This window comes from Sander vitreus, chromosome 18 (genome assembly GCF_031162955.1).
Source record: "Sander vitreus isolate 19-12246 chromosome 18, sanVit1, whole genome shotgun sequence".
Taxonomy (NCBI): Eukaryota; Metazoa; Chordata; class Actinopteri; order Perciformes; family Percidae; genus Sander; species Sander vitreus.
In genome coordinates, this window is record NC_135872.1 from 2,407,118 (window position 1) to 2,429,642 (window position 22,525).

The 22,525-nt window shown below is 42.5% G+C and overlaps 1 protein-coding gene across 1 annotated transcript; it reads left to right on the plus strand.

The window, feature by feature from the left end:
* The first annotated feature begins 266 nt into the window (after positions 1–266).
* Positions 267–1,457, plus strand: LOC144533498 (5-hydroxytryptamine receptor 1B-like). The gene has a single exon (XM_078274874.1). The coding sequence runs from the start codon at positions 267–269 to the stop codon at positions 1,455–1,457; it is 1,191 nt and encodes a 396-aa protein (XP_078131000.1).
* The last annotated feature ends 21,068 nt before the right edge of the window (positions 1,458–22,525 follow it).

Consider the following 22,525-nt stretch of genomic DNA (forward strand, 5'->3'; position numbering starts at 1 on the left):
GAAGATCCGTGGATGATGGAGAGCCATCTCATTTTTATTTCCTGGATGTTTCTGTGGATGAAATAAGTCTGACAATGCTGCGGGTGAAATGAATAAGATGAAGAGGAGGAGGCAGAAATGTGTCTCTGTGGAAACACCTGTCGTCTGACTGCTGCTGGAGATGGAGCCGCTTTTATTTGGGGGCTTACAAAAAGGACGAGGAGCGCGCATGATGGATGAATATTTGAGGGACTTGAGGCTGATCTCCAGGCTTCCCTTCGGGATCAATGACAGGGGGATCTGACGGGGGAAAAGGTATGGGAGGGATGGAGAATGCCGGTGCGCTCAAACCAACGCCTGTCAGCTACGGAGAGCTGTTGAACATCTCCACCAACTACACCCGGGCCAATTTCACGTCGAAAGAGGAAGAGAAGGACAGCAACTTGGCTTTCCAGGCGGGTCTAGGCGCGACTTTGACGCTCATAACTTTGGCCACGACGCTTTCAAACGCGTTCGTCATCGCTACCATTTACCAATCCCGAAAACTACACACCCCGGCGAACTTTCTGATCGCCTCCCTGGCTGTCACGGACCTCCTGGTGTCCATTTTGGTGATGCCCATCAGCGCGCTGTACACGGTCAGCCAAACGTGGACTTTGGGACAGGTGATGTGCGACATCTGGCTGTCCTCGGATATAACCTGCTGCACCGCGTCCATCCTGCACCTGTGCGTAATTGCGCTGGACCGCTACTGGGCCATTACAGACGCCGTGGAGTACTCCAAGAAGCGCACGATGGGGCGCGCCGCCGGGATGATCGCCACAGCCTGGGTGATCGCCATCTCCATCTCGCTGCCGCCGTTCTTCTGGCGCCAGGTGAAGGCGGAGGAGATGACGAGCTGCAACGTGAACACGGACCACATTTTCTACACCATCTACTCCACGTTCGGCGCGTTCTACATCCCCACGCTGCTGCTCATCGCGCTGTACGGGCGGATCTACGTGGAGGCGCGCAAACGCATCCTGAAGCAAGCGCACAGGAAGCCGGGGAAGAGGCTCACCTCTGCGCATCTTATCACCGACTCCCCCGGCTCCGTGGCGTCCACGACCTCGCTCAACTACGGCACGAACGACGCCTCCTCCTCGTGCGACGCTGCGTCGTGCCACGCGAACCAAGTCAAAGTGACCGTGTCCGACGCGCTGCTGGAGAAGAAGCGCATCTCCGCCGCCAGGGAGAGGAAGGCGACCAAAACTTTGGGAATAATCCTGGGAGCGTACATCATATGCTGGCTGCCGTTTTTCATTTACACTCTCCTCGTGCCTGTGTGCGAGGCCTGCTTCCACCCGGAGCTATTTGACATTTTCACGTGGCTGGGTTACCTCAACTCTTTAATCAACCCCATCATTTACACCATGTCCAACGAGGACTTCAAGCAGGCTTTCCACAAATTGATACGGTTTAGATGCTGCAGGGCGTGAAGGACAATTAGCAGACATAGTTATGTCCTCGCACAGGGGCGGAGCCGGGGAGGGGGGCTTCTGGGGCTACAGCCCCCAATGTTTTCTCAAAAGCCCCGAATCGTTTAGGCAGGGTTAAACGTTAAGGTTTCTTTTCACTAGGCTGCCTCAAAATTTGTCTTGCCCGAAGTCAATTTTTACAGGCCCCCTATATCATTTTTTTTTTTTTTTTAAACGTCAAAAGGATCGAAAAGAACACACCGAAAAAAGTGTCAAATGTTTAAAAAAATGTCAAATGTTGAAAAAAGCGCAAAGTCAAAAGGCTGCAAAAACGTAAAAAAAAAAAAAAAAAAAAGAAGTGCCAAGCCCAGAATGGTTTAGGCAGGGTTCAACGTTGAGGTTTTCTTTTCACTTGTCCGGTCTGGCAAGTGCCTAAAATCCATTTTTACAGGCCCCGATACAATTTTTTGTTTTTGTTTTTCGAAAAAAAAAAAAATAAACGGTTGAAAAAAACGTCAAAAGCGTCGAAAAAGAACAAAGAAAAAAGCATTTTAAAAACCCCGTCACACAGTCAAAAAACGTGAGAAGAAAAACGTTGAAAGCATAAAAAAAAATGTCCAAAAAACAAAGTCAAAAGCGTCGAGCGCCAACTCAATTCTTGATTGGCCATTCAAATCAAATGATCCAACAAACGTAATTAATAGGATGATGCCCCAACGGGCAAGTGGGTTGTTATATTTACTCGCCCGACGTGGCGTTTTAGTTGCCCCGGGCCATCAGGCAACCCTTATTGTTGAACCCTGGTTTGTTCTATGATAAAACTTTTAGGTCTGGGTATCGCTAGTCTATATCGACGACGTTCCATTTTCGGGATCGCTCCGTTGCTGTTGGAAATTCCGCCGATTGTCCCTCTTTTCGGCCGGATGTCCGTCCCCTTCCTCTTCCTTTGTGTTGGCGTTCTAACCTCTGGTGGATTTGTGAGGACTATGGTTAACTGGTCCTCAGATCTCTGCAGGGTAAATCCAGACAGCTAGCTAGACTATCTGTCCAATCTGAGCTTTCTGTTGCACGACTAAAACTACTTTTCAACGTACACGTTCCACCAAAACAAGTTCCTTCCCGAGGCTATTTAGCAGAGGCACCGTGGCATTTCCAGGCACGTAGCACCGCCCAAGACGATTGTGCTTGGTTTAAAGAAATGCCAATAAACCAGAGCACGTTTTTCTCCCATCCAGGAATGCTTTGTGTAGCCAGACCCTCCTCCGCAGCGCTGTGGAGGAAGGTCTGGCAAAGCGAGACTAGGGTATCGCCAATGATTTCCAAAATTTCCAAAAGGTCCCGGTTTGATTACCTATCCAATTCAAGGGAAATTTCAGTTACAACACCAATTAGCTTGGATATAAAAGAGATTCTCAGAGAAGTTCTGCTGTGAATTGTACAAGCAAGAAGCGACCCTCAAATAGTGTTTTTCATAATGCATTTATTTATACATCCATGATGAAAAGGCAGATATTAAAAGATAGATGCCAGGATTTTATGAATCAATATCAGATCACTCAAACAAAGAATTGATTATTTTAACCCAGCCCTAAATACTACTACTAGCTATTACTTTAAGAAATCTAATATAATTGAGCAAATGGTCTTCTGGAGATCTTTAATTTACAATCAGAGCAGCCCAGATTATTATGACATGCTGATTTGTCATCTAAATGTTCACGCCGTGACCTCTACTCCAGCAGAGCTTAACACAAATAGGTTCCAAGATTTTTAACGCTGTTTGCACCGAATTCCTACCCTACCTATGTAGGCTAACAATAAAAATTGGTACTATTTTTGCCTGTTTTCAGGCGCCCAAGAGTGAAAATAAGTTGGCCTCGACATTTGATGTTTTCTGGTTTCAGAATGATAAAGACAGATTGACAACAAGTCGATATGAAACAGGATGTTGGCTCTCCAAGATGATTCTTTTCCTTGGCAGCTGTCGTGTCTTTTCCCCAAAAGATGTATTGATTTTTAGGCATTCTGTTCTCAAGTGACTGTTGAAAAATATCGTCATATAACATATCGTCGGCGTCGGGTGAAAACATTGTATGTCCCAGACGGTTGTTTTTCAGGAAATGAAAAAATTTGGAAACATTACATTGAGCCGTTTACCTCAGACAAAGTCAGACGAAATCGCCTGGTCACTGTTTGTGTTGTCTTCCCATCAACTTTTTTTTCGACGTTTTTGACGCCTTTAAGTTTTAAATTGTAAAATATTTCTTCTACACATTTTCAGCGCTTATTTCTACGTCCCATTTTTTCTGACATAAAAAAAAAACCAGACAGACGTAAAGGGCGACCAATAGCATTGCTTTTTGTTAACCAAAATAAAAATGACGAAGGTTTCTAACCGAGCTGCTGTAAATGGGGAAAGAAAAATCTTCCCCAACCCCCTTCTAGGTTTGTGCTGAGCCTTGAAGGTTTTTCACCGTCTGGCTCCGCCCCTGCGCCTATCCCCCCCCCCCCCCCTCCACCCTTTAAATCCTGCCTCTAATCATCTGTGTAATGCCAGAATCAAATCACCATCACACACATATTTCACCAACATCAGGATAGTTTATGACAATGTGGCTGCAGAATGAGGACTGTGAAAATGCACTGACCTGCCATCCAGTCTGCATTGTGTTATCTGATGGCTGCACCGTCTAATGAATGGCTGCCATTTCTCTACCACTGGAATTAACCCTTGTGTTGTCATCGGCTCAAATTTGATCCGTTTTCTATATCTTTTTAACCACCTAGTGTTAATTACCAAAAAATAACATGGATGATTCCATACAACGTGCTTCGCAAGTACAACAAAAGATCGGAGCTCTACTTTCATTGAATTTTGGGTGTTTTATTCCATTTTTTAGCATTTGAAAAAAACAGTATCCCGACGTTGACCCTTCTGTGATTATCCTTCCTTTAATATTAGTCTAAACAATTCCTAATTTCTGCTTTTTTTTAACTCAAGAATTAGGTATCATTTCCTACAAATGAGAATACAAAAAATACTAAAACTAGTAATAAGTTGGTGTTAGTGGTATTTATACACGGAAGTGAAAAGAAGCGTTAAACGTCCAAAAAAAGCGCCAAAAACAGAAAAAGGGCCACAAGTGTCGAAAAAAAGAGAAAAAGTGAAAAGACAACACAAGGGTTAAAAAAAAAAGAAATAAATAATAGCCGGCTGCTGTTGGCGCAGAGGAGAAATGTCAGTGTACGTTATGATGCAACCCATACTCACTCCCAACTCGTCAAATACTGACGCTCAGTCGGTCAGTGGCTCTCAGCGTCAGATAACGACTCACAAAGATCACTTCAGATCACGGATGTATTCTATTAACTGGGAACTGGGTCCCAAAATGGCTACAATTGGACATTGAGAACCGATTCCAATTGAATTGTTTCTTTTTTAGCTAATTTTTTGGGCATTTTAGGCCTTTATTGACAGGACAGCTGAAGAAATGAAAGGGAAGGTAGAGGGGGGAATGACACGCAGCAAAGGGCTGCAGGTTGGAGTCGAACCCAGGCCCGCTGCATCGAGGAGTAAACCTCTATAGATGGGCGCCTGATCTACCAACTGAGCTATCTGGGCGCCCAAGCTTTCCTCTTATTTGTGAAATTAGCATGTGACCCGTTTCAACTCCACCCCTCAAAGAACTGAATTTGAGAATCGATAAGAACGGGAATCGAAAGGAAGAATCAGGATTGATGGACGATGCCCAACCCTAAAAATGGCCCCTATTCAGTTTAGTGGAGTTGCTCACCTGGCGCATACGCCCAAAAGAATTCTTAGCATCTGGGTCTGGGTTTACTTCCTTGATGTGCAGCCCGCTGAATATCCGCAGTAGTGTTTCTGCTGGCCCAGAGACTTCACATTGTGGTGACGTCACAGGTTTTCAAAGTGCTTTTATAGGCTCGAGGGGAGTTTTTTTTCAAATATTAAAAGTCCATGGTTTCAAAATTCTGAGTAGAAAGAGTCATAACCGACCTTGTTTGCAGTTTGAGGTGTCCTGGCAGCAGTCTCTTTTACAATGGTGGTCTACGAGGGACAATCCTTTTTGGGCCGCAAAAAGGGGGATTTTTAGTTTGGGAAATTGAGCTGGACGCACCGGGCAGAGCAGCAGGTTGATTGCGGCACTGTAAGATGACGTAGTATGAAGAGCGACAATAGTAGGGACAATGGTATTAAAGACCGAAGTCCGTGAATGAGGCAGGTTGGGTCAAATAACACAGGAATTTCACCAGGAGACTGAAGTTTGTGTCCTGTTTTTGTCCCGTGAGTCAGTTAAAGGTGCTGTAGGTAGGATTGGGAAGATCCAGGATTTAGCCAACATTTTTTAACATCAACAACTTCTCAGTCCCTCCCCCCATTTCTGCTAAAGCCCAAAGCGGTCTCCTAAGCCCCTCCCCCCACAAGGGAGAATGAATACGTGTGCATGAGCAGTGATTGACACACAGTTAGACGATGTCCGTTTCCTTCCTCTGTCTTTGTGTTGGCGTTCTAACCTCCGGTGGATTTGTGAGGACTATGGTTAACTGCTCCTCAGATCTCTGCAGGGTAAATCCAGACAGCTAGCTAGACTATCTGTCCAATCTGAGTTTTCTGTTGCACGACTATTTTACAGCGGCTCCGTGCGGAGCTTAGCGCCGCCAAAGATGATTATGATTGGTTTGCCAATAAACCAGAGCACAGAATGCTGTGTGGACTAGCCAGACCTACCTCCGCTCCGCAACGTGTGGATGTACTGGCTAAGCGATACTAACCTAACCCTAACTAAGGCTTTACCTTGCACATTGAAAAATGTCGCCAGGAATCTGGACCCAGAGCGTTAAAAAGTGACGCAGTGTCCCAACCAAGCGTGTTGAAAAATGACCTTAAAGGGCTACCCAGATCATCAAAAAGTGCTGCGTATGGAATTACATTAGATTTGTTTTAAACCCTGTGCATCTGAGACTGAGACTCTTAAGGAGATTACATCTTTTTACCCCAACCGCGATCTTTCCCTGACCCTAACTAATTGGTTTTACTCTGCACGTTCAAACATGACGCCAAACCAGATCTGCATATTGAAAAACTACGCTAAAATGGTCCCGACCCAGGGCGTCAAAAAATTATGCCAAAGTGGGAAATTCTGCCGTGGATAGGACTGACTGAGACGCTACCTAAGACTTTTTGTGTCAGTAACTAACGCCTAAGACCCCTGACCAAGCGTCAGCTTTTGACAGGCTGGGAGTGAGACTGTGTTGCATGATGTGGAAGCTCTTTGCAGATGATAGTGTTGTTATAACGACTTGGAGAAAGCCCATGGCCCCGGCTGCGGGGCCCCACCTGTACGCGCTGCTCTGGACCGCAGCCTACAGACTCACTTTGCCATATGAGTTTGACAGTCAACGTCAGTTGGCTTGTAAGCACAAACAGCTTAGGACTAAGCTACAATGAGCCCCACGGGCAAAAAATAACGTGTGTGTTTCATTTTCCTGACTCAATACTGGTGCCTACAACAAGTTTAGTTCGGTTCCTCAGACGTGCCTGGGCCAGATGGAGATAAAAGCATGTTAGTTTGCGAAAAAGACGCAGATTTTGGTTTATTCTCGGGGTCAGTGTACGTATTTCCTTTTCTTTTCTTTTTTCTTGCTGTGACTGATGTTCACTTTAAACAAGGCTCCAAACTGAGTGTAAATGTACAAATGTTCTGTATGCATCAGTGTGATTTTTACATTCATTATCTGAAGAGGCTGGATGTTCAGTCGAATGGGTATCATACTGTAAAATAGTGCAAAGTGACCGACTCTGAGGGAACGAAGAGTTGTTAAAGACACATTCTTAATTAATCGTTAATATTAGCTTTGATGTTTCATTTCATTTTAGGCTAAACAAACACAAATCGATTTGAACAGCTGGTAAGTTGGTAAAGCAGGGTTCCAACAGTCACCTCCTGGAATTTGGCATTTACATCTTCTACACCTAAAGACGGTGTGAAAGATTAAAAACGCTGGAAAATGTCATGGTATTCTGATCAAAATCGTGCTTCCCCCTCCCCAAAAAAAAATGTTAAACATGCTAAATGTCAAGCTTTACCTGCTGCTCATCCGTCATAGGAAAATGTTTGGGGGGTGGGGGTCTAACTGAATAAATTTTTGCTTTGCAGGTTTTCAGAAAAAGATGCAAAAACTGTAACAACAGCAGCAAAGAACTAGTGATGGAAGTTGTGCTCTACATGTCCAGGGCTGTAGCTATCACTGAGGTCATGTTCCTGGCATTACTTCTGGAAATTTGGGCATTTTAACAACCTAAAATTACACAAAAGTTACACACGGTAAGTTTCTAAAGACCCATTTTTCAATTTCTTAGCATCAAAATTCTTAAATCTGACTGTTTTTAAGCCAAATTATGAATTAATCTAAAGAGTTTAAAAGTATTCAGTTCAATTTATTTAAGAAGGGGACAGTGCAAATTAATAAAACGCATGATTATACATGAGTTAAAAATGCCAGAATTAGCCAAAAGGTTATTTTTCATTTGTAGTCCGCTGAAAAATGGCTTTTTAAAATACAAAGAAACAAAAAAAACCAAATAGAGACAACAAGCAGAGCAGATCTTAGCACAAAACAAGACACAGCACATAAGCAAAGAGATTAGCAACAAAACAAAGCACAAAGCAGAGATTAGAAAACACAAACACAAAAAGATTAGAAAAGACACAGCTGTTGAAAGCAATAAACACAGTAGTAGTTTATTGCTCTACTAGGGATTCTTGGCATTGTTGAGAAAGCATTTTGGCCATTTTTGTAAGGAGATAACGTTACATTAAATGTATAAGTTAAATTAAAGTATTAAAAACAGAGAACTGGTGGGAGTATGGGGGATGCGTGAGGGAAACTGCCCTCCTAGCTACGGCCCTGTTGTGAACATGTCTTGCAATAATTCAGAAAATCTCAGATCGTGTACCGTAGGAACCCTGTCCTGTTCATTTCAAGGAATAGTTTTAGGAAAGGAGTTTATTTGCTTTCTTGCAGAGAGTTTGATGCAACTATTGATACCACTCCCATGTCCCATGGCGTGTTAAGAGTCCACTGATTTATCATTGAACCTCTGTAACATTCAGACTCAAGATGTATACTATATATATATATATATATATATATATATATATATACAAAAAGAGGAAAGAAAGCATTACATTTCATGCAGCAGAACCAGAGATATATCCACACATTATTCTTACTTCATAACCTGCGCCTACATTACCCACAATGCAACTCGACCACTGACAGTTCGGTAGGAGATTCAGGTGTGTTATGCTAGTTAGCGGCTAATTTATCCTGCAGCAGAGATGAGCATCGGGCTGCAGAGGTCTGCTCACTTCTTTCTGATTCCACACCTCCAGGTTTATATTATTTTTCAAACTTGTAGTCTTGAACCAATGCTGACTCAAGTGACATCACTTGAGGACATTTATCGGACTTCACACTGTGCCCTCTGGAGACACTTAAGGCTTTATACTACTTTTAAAACATAATAATAGAACCCCCCAACACCTGGAATCACACTGATGTTCCTATTTAAATATGGAGCTAGAGCCAGACAACACATTCTCCCTCCCATCGCGTAATGGACGCTTGGTCAGGTGCCTTTGTCGTTGTTATTGACGCAGTTAGGTTGAGGAAAAGATGGTGGGCGGACTTATAAAAAGGTAGGTTTCCGGGACACATGGGACAAGAACGGGACAGTTGGGTTTAGGAAAAGAACGGGAAAGTTGGGTTTAGGTAAAGAACGGGACAGTTGGGTTTAGGTAAAGAAGAACGGGACGGTTGGGTTTAGGTAAAGAAGAACGGGACGGTTGGGTTTAGGTAAAGAAGAACGGGACGGTTGGGTTTAGGTAAATAAGAACGGGACAGTTGGGTTTAGGAAAATAAGAACGGGACAGTTGGGTTTAGGAAAAGAAGAACTGGACAGTTTGGTTTATGAAACGTGACACGTGGGACACGAACCCCGGTGTCTGAAAGTCCTGTGTTTTTTGACCCATCCACACCCCCAACCACCCTCCCTACGCAAAATTTCGGCCTTTCATACTACTCTTTACCGTTGTCGCTCTTAATACTTCAATCTTCAAGTGCCACGTAGCTGCAGCTCTGCCCGGTGCGTTCTACACACACGCTGAAGGGTGCTTTTTGCGTCGTATCTGATGCTGAGAGCCACTGACCAAGCGTCTGTATTTTACGAGTTCGGAGTGGGAAAGGGTTGAGCCAGGAGATGGTTATCCTAGCTTAGCATAAAGACTGGAATCAGAGGGAAACAGATAGCCTGGCTCTGTCCAAAGTTTAAAACGCATCTTCCAACACCTCTAAAGCTCCGTAGCTAACCAGCCTGTTCTCATGAACCATGCATACATATCGCTATGAAAAGTTTTGTTTCGGTGTCTAAACATAACTGTCGTCGCAGCATGACAGTCACCTTTTGTCGGCTAAATTGAACTGTAAAGACCGCTAAATTTAAGTGTCAACTATAACTTTGTGACCGGTCGTTACGTGACCAGCCGTCGCTCGCCATAATTTGGTAGGGTAGCAAACGAATTGTTGTGGCGGTCGTAGCTAACTTCCTGTCAAACCACAAATTGTTGTTTTTGCATCTTAGTTTGTGTAGGAATGAAACAGATGTGATATGTTTTAGTTACTGAGCATTAGATATGTTGGTAGGTGCGTTTTAAACTTTGAACTGAGCTGTTTTCCCCTGTTTCCAGTCTTTATGCTAAGCTAAGCTCAGTATCTGCTGGTTCTAGCTTTATACTTAACATAACAGGCCTGAGAGTGGTAGCAATCAGTTCGTCTAAGTTGTAGCAAGCTACATAGCTTATTTACCAAAAAACATTAAAAAAAAAATGAAAACATGCATTTGTTGCAAAAATGAAAGAGCAAAAAGTGATTAACTGTCCATGAATAATTCAGAAAGCTGCTACCAAGCAGCTGCAGGGAGTTTGTTGCACCAGTAGAAGCTAGAATAGTCTGTAAAACTATAACTGAATTATACATGACAGAAAGTCCTGCTGTATGACTGTAGTTTCACCCACAACATCAAAGATGGCTGCAAAAGAATCATGACTCTCCATTGTGTCATGCAGTGACTTTTTCCCCGCAGCCGTGTTGGATGTTTGAGCTAAATTACAGTGTGGTGTGGACGTGCCTGCTCTCCTGCCGCTCTGTGATGAAAAGCCTCTTTGTGTACAATATTGATCGGCTCGGTGTGAAACTCATCTGGTGGCTGTCAGTCCAATAGAAGTCGCATTTCATCCAGGTTAGCTTCTGCTGTACAACGCTTCTGCACACATAAGCGATGCATTGTTACTGCTCTGCTCTGGAGGGTGAAATACCAACCCACGTGGAGCACAAAAAAACACTGCTGCTGTTGTGAAAACTGAAAAAAATATCAATAAAAAAGGTATATGGCATCATGAGGTTGATGATAAGTGTTCCCACATTCTCATTTTTCTGACGAAACATTTGTTTTAATGTGATTCTGAGGCACACGTCCTTTAAAGGAGACATGTTATGCTTTTCAGTATTTTATGTATATCTATAATGTTACAATGATCATGTTAAACGTGGCCAAAGCTTCAAATAATAAGGTAAAATTTGACACGTCTTCAAAGTTGTTATTATATCAGAAATATGGGTTTCTTTCAACCAAATTGCCCCAAATGAACATGGATGCATAGATGTACGTTGTATATTCTTCACAGGTAAAATGAATGAGTACTTTCATTGAATTGTAGGTGTTTTATTACAGTTTTTAGCATTCACATTTAAAAAAAAAAGGTTTTGAAACAGTATTCTGACTAAACTTTGACATACAGCAATCTGTGATTCACTCAACATCCTCTGATCTTAACTATTAGTCAAAATAATTCATAATTTCAGTTTTTTTGTAACTCACAAATTGGGTATAATGTCATTTGAATTAGGTTTATTGACCATGAATAAACAACAGTGACAAAAACGTTTTAAAAAAGCATCAAAAGCATTGCAAAAAAACATCAAAATGGTCAATATTTGGTTTGGAAGCCTTTATCTGCATTTTATCCCACTTCTGGGATTGCTCCGTTGCCGATGGAAATTCCACCGGATTTGACTCTTGGCCGGACGTCCGTCCCCTTCCTCTTTCTTTGTGTTGGCGTTCTAACCTCCGGCTGATTTGTGAGGACTATGGTTAACGGCTCCTCAGATCTCTGCAGGGTAAATCCAGACAGCTAGCTAGACTATCTGTCCAATCTGAGCTTTCTGTTGCACGACTAAAACTACTTTTGAATGTACACATGTTCCACCAAAACAAGTTCCTTCCTGAGGCTATTTAGCAGAGGCACCATGGCTCCGTCCGGAGCTTAGCGCCGCCCAAGACGATTGTGATTGGTTAAAAGAAATACCAATAAACCAGAGCACGTTTTTCTCCTATCCCAGAATGCTGTGCGGACTAGCCTTCCTCCGCAGCGCCACAAACGTCTGGCAAAGCGAGACTAAACTACATGTAACGTTAACTCATGCTAATGCCAGGAAAACTGTAATCTGTTTTCTATTTAGTTTAGAAGCTTTTATTGGTGATTTCTGACGGACGAAAGTGCAGCTCGTTGCAGACAGTTTCCGTCTGTACACTAGACGGACGCAGCAGGACAAAGATGCGGAGACACATCCAGAGATGTGAAAATGCTGACCAATCAGAGCAGACTGGGTCTTTTCAGGGTGTGTTTTGTGAACATTAAAGCATGTTATACAAGTATACAAGTATGGACCTAAACATTTTTATATTATAGGTCTCCTTTAAAAAATGTACGACAAAGAAAGCGTTGACATTTCTTTTTCTATCACCGTCAGAATCTGCAGTGGTATTTGGTCTGCTTGGCGATGATAAATAATTTCACAGACAGGAGCTGATGGATATGCTGCGTGACAGCATTAACGGTTTGTAACTTAATTAACCGGCAGGGAGAGAAAAAAGTCAAACTGCAAGCAAAATGTCAGTAATGAATACCAAATGAAACACTTCCTTCTTAGCATTCTTCTGCTGCATATCTGAATCTGTGCATCCTTCTCCATGAGGGGGATTATATTTTAATATGCACAGCTCAGCATACACACAGTATAATGAGCGTACCTTATTTGTACTGTTTTAAAAGTAACAGTAATCCCCCGATGAAAAACTACACACTAATACTAAAAGGGTTTTAAATGTGTACTGTGTTAATGCTGGAAAAGTGACAAAACTGCAGTTATTATTCCCCCCCCAAAAAGTCAGATTTCTGAGTGTGCCGTTGCCCCACAGTGATCTGCAAAAAGGAAAAACAGAAGCAGGACTTAAATTGCAGATGTTGGGCAGCTTCAGAAAGATCTTGAAAAACCAAAAATAAGTATGAAATGCTTTGCTTTCTCTTTACAAAGTTGGACTTAAAGTGATATTCTAATTTTGTTTCCTTGCAGTAAGAAATTGTAAAGTGTGTTGATTTGTTTTGTATACTAACTGCAGTATACTATTACAATTAGTGGATGAATTAGGGACACAGCTTTAGATTCTCTATAGCTAAAGATAGCATATTACAAGCTGCGCCAACGCGATGCAACGATACACACTTCCTGTCTCCTAAATGGGCGCAGCCTTGTTTGAAAGTGTAGTGGAAGTCGTGTGGATGGATGAAAAGTTATATTTGTATAATTTCTTTTAAATATTTTCTTTTGCTAACAGACATTTACACAGCTTAAAGCCTTATTTAGCATTACGAATATTAGTTTTGTTAGGGCGTTAAGCGAATGTTAGTTGACATTAGCTTATCTGTGTTGCCAGATCTTGCAAGAGTTTCTCATGGACAGGGTTCGTACGATTTAGTACAAAACTTCATGCACACCAATTTGTATGATGTCCTACGAAACTAGGAGACAGCTGGCTGGTCACGTGACACTGTGTCCAGAGTCGGTTGTTTCAGCAGAAGTTATTAGTTGAGTTTGACCGACAAAAGGTGACTGTGAGCCGGCTACAGAGCCCTGTGAGATGACGGTCCTTTCAGGGGCCGCTGCTAGTTGAGTTTAGCTGACAAAAGGTGACTGTGAGCCGGCTACAGAGCACCGTCAGATGACAGTTCTTTCAGGGGAATTAGGCCCTATGTTCCCACATTTCTAAGAATTGTTTTCCCAAAATTAGGCCCTATGTTCCCACATTTCCTTTTTCATAAATGTGTTGCATAGAGGCCTCACATTGACTAGCTTCTGGTCAGATCAGTCGAATGAAGCGCAGCAACTGGACGCAAACCATAGTTTGCAGTGCCTAACCCTAACCCTTTTGAAAATGTCCTAGAAATGTGGGAACATTGGGCTGTGGAAACATAGGGCTGTGGGAACTTAGGGCTGTGGGACCATTGGGCTGTGGGAACATAGGGCTGTGGGACCATTGGGCTGTGGGAACATAGGGCTGACCCCCGTTCCACAGCACTCTTATAGCAGCAGTCAATGTGGTGCATACTGTAATAAATATGTGGAACACATACCAACTACAGTAGTCGGGGTGGGGAGGGGTTGCAGTTCGGTGGGCTGGGGATCTCATCGCTGCTCTTTGTAGATGATGTGGTCCTGATGGCATCATCGGCCTGTGACCTTCAGCACTCACTGGATCGGTTCACAGCCTAGTGTGAAGCGGCTGGGATGAGGATCAGCACCTCTAAATCTGAGGCCATGGTTCTCAGCAGGAAACCGATGGAGTGCCTTCTCCAGGTAGGGAATGAGTCATTACCCCAAGTGAAGGAGTTTAAATACCTTGGGGTCTTGTTCACGAGTGAGGGGACAATGGAGCGGGAGATTGGTTGGAGAATCGGCACAATGGGGGCGGTATTACATTCAATTCATCGCACCGTTGTTACGAAAAGATTTCGTTCCTACCCTCACCTATGGTCATGAAGGCTGGGTCATGAGAACGAGATCCAGGGTACAAGCGGCCGAAATGGGTTTCCTCAGGAGGGTAGCTGGCGTCTCCCTTAGAGATAGGGTGAGAAGCTCAGTTATCCGTGAGGAGCTCGGAGTAGAGCCGCTGCTCCTTTGCATCGAAAGGAGCCAGTTGAGGTGGTTCGGGCATCTGGTAAGGATGCCCCCTGGGCGCCTCCCTAGGGAGGTGTTCCAGGCACGTCCAGCTGGGAGGAGGCCTCGGGGAAGACCCAGGACTAGGTGGAGGGATTATATCTCTAACCTGGCCTGGGAACGCCTCGGGATCCCCCAGTCGGAGCTGGTTAATGTGGCTCGGGAAAGGGAAGTTTGGGGTCCACTGCTGGAGCTGCTGCCCCTGTGGCCCGACACCGAATAAGTGGATGAAAATGGATGGATGGATGGACATACCAATTACAGTGCTTTATTTTTTTGTAGCGATATGTACAAATGGTCCCTGGTGGGATTGATTCAAAATAAACCACAGTGTGTGTTTTCCTGGTGATGAAGGAACATGTCAGCCAGGGCTACAGTGTGGCTCATTGATGTGTTTTTATGGCTCAGAGGAAGAAGAGATATCAGGCTTTTGATACACACACAATTCACTGTTGGTTTAAGGCTTTTTGTGTGGTTTGTCAACGAAGTAAAGAATATCACCAATCCTTTTAAATAAAAACACATTTGGAGGAGTGAGCAGCAGAAGTAAAAGCTCTCTAAGTGCTTTCTCGCTGACACTTTAAAAACAAATGGTGGAGATCTTTATGTGCAACTAAACTGTCCAGCTCAGACGTCTTCATCGTACTGATTGTTAGCCATCAAATCTTCCTCCCGTTAGAAAACCTCCAACGGCAAACCCAGAGCCAATGTCTTTCTCTCCTTTTTGTCCAAATAAAAAAATATTGTTGGCCCCCTTTTGAAATTGATCAGACCGCTGTGGCACCCTGATTACCGTTTCCATGGTTTGATGCTCGGCTAAACCATGGCAACGCCAGCTCGGCTGGAAACGTGTCATGCTGCAGAAGCCAAATAAACACATTGACTGGAATATAGATGAATCCAGAGAGGTGATGTTACATTGACAGACTCGTTTCTCAAAAACATTACGTTATGTATAATCAAGACGCTACATGTTAGTTAAAATTTCCGGATTTTTTTTTTTTTTTAAAGCAAATGCAGGCGGACTGTGCAGATCTGTGAAAATCTCTCCTGCTGTCGAGGAAAAAACAACAACAAAGACAAATCTGCCAGTCACACTTGTAATATTGTGTCGTCTTAATTTTCCAGTCTGCTCTTTAGATGAATGATTTAGACGAATAAGAAGCTGATTACAAGGACACAGTCATGTGTAGATTTAAAAGTCAACCTTGACCTTTAAAACAGCCTCCCCTCTCTCAGCTTTCACAGCTTATTGCCTGCAGATTTATTACCTCTTGATGGTATCACACTCTTTAGTTTTTGCTTTGGAAGCGTCAGCGACAACACGGCCCTATACTGAATGAAGCTGAATTTAAGGGTTGTTAAAGTGGATCGTTTCACATTTTCCTAGTTCTTTTAATGTAGGAACTGCGAAAAAAACCTTTCTCTCACAAGTCATTTTTGTCTTTTATTTACTCTGAAAGTCTTGGTTACTCTGAAAGGAGTTTGCTCAGTTGTCCACGAACTGTTGTTCATTTTAATTTCACATTTTTGAGCAACCTGTTCTCACTCCGAACTCGTAAAATACAGACGCTTGGTCAGTGGCTGTCAGCGTCAGATACGACGCATTAAGCACCCTTCAGCGTGTGTCACAGAAACATACCTTTTATAAGCACACCCACGATCTTTTCCTTAATCTAACTGCGTCAAAGGTGACGCCAATAGTCCCGACCCAGCGCGTTTCGATAAAGCCGTTTAGATATAATGCTAAAGGAGACTTTTACTGTCAATAACAACGCCAAAGGCACCTGACCAAGCGTCAGTATTTTACGCGATGGGAGTGAGAATGTGTTGTTTTAGGACTTAATCCACTGAGTTGGTTTACAAGTTGAGCGTAAATGTTTTGTTCTCCCCTAAAAATTTGACTAATTTGGGGAGACTGATCAGTCCAACTGCCTTTTCTGCCGACGTTTGGCCGTCTGCTCTGTGTGTCTGGGCCTGAAGGTGAGGAAGTATAAGAGCGCCAAATGTCCTGGTAGCCAATTTACCAATCCTACTATGGCCACGCCAAGACCCACCCTTCAATAGCAGCTTATTTGGTTGGGGTTAGGCATTGACCTTGAGTGGTTAAGGTTAGGATACCCGATTGGTCAGGGGATAGGACCTGTACAAATGGGGTTACGTTACCTTGCGTAAGCATGGACGCCTGGCCAATAGTAGTGATTGAAGGGCGGGTTTTGGTGTGGCCATAGTAGGACTCGTAAATTCGCGTCCTGGTAAGATGGGAAGGTTGAGCGGTGGATGGGTCAAACAAACACAGGACTTTCACCCAGGAGACCGGGGTTCATGTCCTGTTTGAAAATAAAAGTAAACAGCATTTTTTATTAACTTTACAGAACAAACCACATTCTGTGTCACGTGTGTGACCTTTAGGAATTTGGTGTCTAAACCTAACCAAACTGGGACCATTTAACAACATTAATGGCATGTTTGAAACCTTGACCGTTACGTTCTGTGGTTTAGATATGAGGATGGAAAAGGCTCCTGTGGGTCGCATTAAAGGGGAAGAACAAACTACCCGTACCGTCGTATGATTTGTTTTATGAAGTAGACATTAGAGAGCAGCAGTGGCGGAAGAAGTACTCCAGCCAATACCAGAATGTCAAAATACTCCAGTTTTGCATTAAAAATCCTATTCAAAGTCCTTGTAGCGACTTCTTTGCAACCTTCATAAGCCGCCGAGAGGCTTAGTCAGGGAACAATCACCTGTATGACGCGCCGTTTGAATAATTCAGATCCACTCCGAGATATGCTTTCAAGGATTTATTGTTCATTTGAAAGTCGGAAAAAACATTAATAAACAAAATCCAGTTGCCTGAAAAATACTGGAAAAAGGTGAACGTAGATGTGGAGAAACTTGCGGTCAATAGAAAATGCAAAAACCCAAGCTCACCCCCTCTCTACCCCTCCGCCATGCAGGTGTCCAGGTGTATAAATAGACTAATTATTGTGAGACCAACCCCCATGATGTCCTACATTACGTAATAGGTGAAAACTATAAACCATAAACAAACATAATATACATGGCTCCTATAGTCCTCTTCCACTCAAACATGTTTTCTTGTGCTTCTGTCCCCTAAAATGGCTGTATTTGTGCAAAGATTGAAGAGACTGAATGGGGAGATGTCTGTGGTATCCACCAAGGCAAAGTCCTTATAAGTGTTACTTTGTTGGCAATAAATCCTTTTCTGATTCTGATGGATGGATAAAAGCTAAATGACAAACACACGGTAAGAAAAGGAGAAAACCAACACGTGAAGAGATGTGTAGGCGAGGTGAAGCTCAGAGAAACACATCCCACTCCCGAACACACAAAAAGCAACTCTCTTCAACACAAGAGACAATATAGACATTAACATAAATCCACACACAGACGATGTGGAGTGTGTGTTCATTCAGAAACACACTTCAGCTTCTCCAAACCTTCCGTGCATCCGTCAGCGTTCCCTCGTCACCACCAGCATATGTCCTCCTTCATGAATTTTGCATGAGTTTTGTTATGCGATGAAATCGGGGGGGAAAACACTGTCGTGATGAATAATTGAAAAAGGAAACATACAGTATCTGCCGTCCACAGCGAGCGGAACATCAGGCCTGTTTACAGAAGCATCCAGATGAGGTTTGAGAAGTGTGAAATCAGTTTTGCACGGCTGAAAGACTCAAAGGTGTCAGCACAACATGGACTGAAGTGTTTGGATTATTCACTGAAGGAAACGTGTCAAAATAAAGTCCTGCATTCACAGTTTAACTGCAGTAAAAGTATCAAATGGCGTTTTTCCACTACATGGTACCTGCTCGACTCAGCTCGCCTTTTTTAGTTTTTTAGTATCACCACCTTCAAGCGAGCTGAGGAGATACCAAAAGGTGACGTGAAAAACATTAAATCGATTAAGTAGTGTATACTCAAAGTTTTAGAAAAAGTTCTACTAACTTAATTTTGTCAAGTTGGTGTAACATATTCTTCCTTTTTGAGTATTGTTAACTAATACTTTTTGATTAAATGAAACTATTTTGTGTATAAGTAAGCATAACTTAGAACCATAACTTAAGTACAGCTTAATAGAATGAAGTACTTACATACTAAGAATGATAAAGTCCTGTTATTTCTATTGTTTCAGGGATAATTTAAAAATAAACTTAATTTATATAGCACATGTTAAAGTACAATAAAATCTCAAAGTGCTTCACCAAATAAGTAAAATCGATCATAATAAATAAACTGCAATCAGCCTATTAAAACAGTAACAATTTGATTGGGGCAAATGGTCTGAAATGCATTAGACATTAGTGGAGGACAAAATGTATTTATTTTATTTATTTTTTGCATTTGTATTGTCATCAGTTTAATGTAGCCTATATATATTTTTTTATTTTTATTTAAGCAGCTGCAGGGATCATTTTTTATGCCGAGTTAATCTCTGATTCAACCTGCGAAGCAGAAGGTGGCGCTAATTTGCATACTATACTGATTCCTTACCGCTCTTTGGAAAAAAACATAAGAAGAAAAGTTTGAACAACGCAGCAAGGCGGGAAGCAACAGACAGTAGCATTGCAGAAAGTTAAGACCTACGCAGCAGCAATCAGCATCACTGGACTTACTGTAAGTTTTGAATGTTAATATTCATTCACTTTTACTTCTTTTATACATTTGTTTATGTGTTTGTCTCAGAGAGCGTAGACCTTCTCCAAGCCCCTGCCCTTCACTGGCTTATCACGGGAGTCTTGTAGGGATTGGCAACTTGTCAGATATAGGTTAGCTGCTAAAGAGCTAGCCACTTAGCGCGACCACTAACGTTACACACTCCAGCAGCATAACTAGCGACCTACCACTACCAGACTCACTGAAGAATTTTACGACGGATGAATCTAGTAATCACACGCTCATTCCCCGCTTAAAGGTGGTGTTAGAAAATGTGTCGTTAGTAGAAGCACTAACAGACACCTGGTATGCGCCCCATTATTTTTCTATTTCATTTTAACATTTAACTGTTCAAAAGCAGACTTTCATGACTTTTAGATATATTAAGTTAGTTAAACTTAATGTAGGCAATCAATATATTTGACTAACGTGTACTTAAAACAATGACAACACAAACTAATAAACATTGAGTTTGGTTAACATAAAATAGTGTGGTTGTGTACTTATTTTTTAAAGTTTTGTGAACTTATTCCTGGTGTTTGAAAACTCAAAACTTTAAGTCATAATAACTGAAAATAATTGAGTTGAGCTAAATGAGCACTTTTAATTTAACTGTTATCAAAGTAGCAATTCATCCAACCTTTTAAGTTCTGGAAAATTTTGACTTTTAAGTTAATCAACAATCGATTGCCTTAATTTTGCACCAGTTATAACTACTACAACCACTAGAGGGCACCACCACTAGAAATGTAAATATAGGTATTTTTTGCTGCTTGAACAGACAACTTACTTGGTCATTTTTCAGGGGAGGACAGTCTTGTCTGACAGCAAGGTAAGGCGAGGAAAATATTCCAAATATAGTGTCCATTTACACTAATATAGATGTTTTTAGGACCCAGCATGACATTGCAGTAGCTTCCCTGTTGGTACTCCTGCCTGCTTCTCCAAACTGGGGCTACTGTAGCAAATACACTGACTATTAGCTCACACAACCACATTTCAAAACATCCCAACTATACCTTTAAATGCAGGATTTAGGATTTTTACATAGTTGTTTTTCTACTTTTTCAACCCGTTCTCACTCCCAGCTCGTAAAATTCTGGCGCTTGGTCAGTGTCTCTCAGCCTTGGATACTGACGCAAGAATCCCCTTTTAGTGTCTGTATGGTACGCACCGGGCAGAGCAGCAGCTCGACCGTGGTGCAGTAAAATAATATTAGGAGCGACAACGGTAACAAGTACTATGAAAGACCAGTGTCCCGTTCTTGTGTGTGTGTGTGTGTGTGTGTGTGTGTGTGTGATACACTGAAACATACATCCTGTAACCCCACCCACCATCTTTTCCTAAACCTAACTGTCCTGTTCTTGTGCCGCATGACAGTTAAACGTACTTCCCGACCCAGAGCTCCAAAAAGTGACACCAAGAGTCTTGACCAAGCGTGTCTAAATATGACGCTAAAGTAGACTTTTTGCGTCAATAACAAACGTCACTAATACAGTATATTCCATAGCAGCAGAAACCACAACAAAAAAACGTTAGTTTGGTAACGGAACAAAAAACATCACAAACAATGGACTGTTAGTTTAACTATTACCTGTATCACATTAAAATGTTAACCTTTACATTAAATGCATTTTTTTATGTAATTACACAGTATCTATGTAACAGCACTTACACCGAACAAACATCAGACGGGACTCCAGGATTTCAGGCACCAACATCCGTACTACCTACCAGGACAGGAACCTCACATCCCATCACCCACTGGACCTTGGAGAGACCCACTTACATCCATTGGGTATGAACCCACCACACAGGCGATTTTTAATCATTGTTAGGTTTAATCATAGAGAGAAAGCTGTATCTTTGAGTGGAGGAGTGAATAATTCACGGCTCATACACACAAACACTACACCACACAGATGTTACCATTCGCGTCCACCTACTTTCACAAATACTTTCACTTATAAAACAAAACTAAACCCACATGCAGTCACTACACCCGGCTTTTAGCAACCACAAGAGCATCTCTACCCACAGAAAAAACAGGAACCTGCACAAAATCCATTCCAAGTTGACAAACCATAGACCTGACACCAACACCCACACAACAGCCATTACAAAAATAAAGAATTAATTTCTTACCCCCACAGCTTCACATGCACCATTTGCAATAAACATTACATAGGAGAAATTAAACGCACCATACTTACCCAACTTAAACAACACCTCTACAACATCAGCGAAGGTAGACTCACCACGACATTAAGTAATCATTTCCAACAACACTCAGTTAAAAGCCTAATATAACAACAGTTGGAGTCATTAACTGACCTAGACCTAGACCGGTGGGAGAGGGTGTATTGTTACAGACACGGCAACCCTTCTCTTCTCTGCTTCTCTTCATAGTCGTCAGATTCATCTACCAACCCTTATGGAGATGGCTCAGGTTTGCCTTGGACCAGCTCTTAGTTATGCTGTTCAAGTTTTAGACTGCCGGGGGACTTCCTTTGACACACTGAGCTCCTCTCTCCTCTGTCTATCCATCTGTGTGCATTCATGTCCCAGAAATGTTTGTTACTAACTTAACTCTGGGGAGCTTATTCCCCGGAGTCCTTAGGTTTTCTCACCTCGCAGTTTTCCTTAGATTAGGGTGGCAGCTACATCATGGTTTTGCCGCCACCGTGGTCCTGCTCGGTGCCCTGCTCGGTGCCCTGCTTCACCCTGCAGTGCCCTGCTATGCCCTGCTACCCTACAACTACTATTTCTAGCCATAGTTGCATTAACTTTGTTGATTACAATATTTGCCACTGTTCATTACACCCCCAACCGGCACCATCAGACACTAGCCCACCAAGGGCCTGGGTCTGTCTGAGGTTTCTGCCTAAAAATAAGTTTTTCCTTGCCACTGTTGCACTAAATGCTTGATCTTGGGAGAATTATTGGAATTGTTGGGTCTTTGTAAATTATAGAGTGTGGTCTAGACCTCCTCTATCTGTAAAGTGTACTGAGATAACTCTTGTTATGATTTGATACTATCAATAAATTGAATTGAATTAACTTGACACCACCCCACCTAAAGGCCTGAATGATAAATAACACCAATTAATGTTCAGCGCAACTGTCACAACACAATAGATTTCTTGATGGCCGCCAGGCTGAGTTGGGTGTACCTTACCTGCATCACAGAGCTTACAAAGCAGGAGTAAAGCAGACAGGGTCAGTAGAGAAGTGCAGGTTTTCTGATTGTTGTGCCGTTTTCCCCATCAAGTTG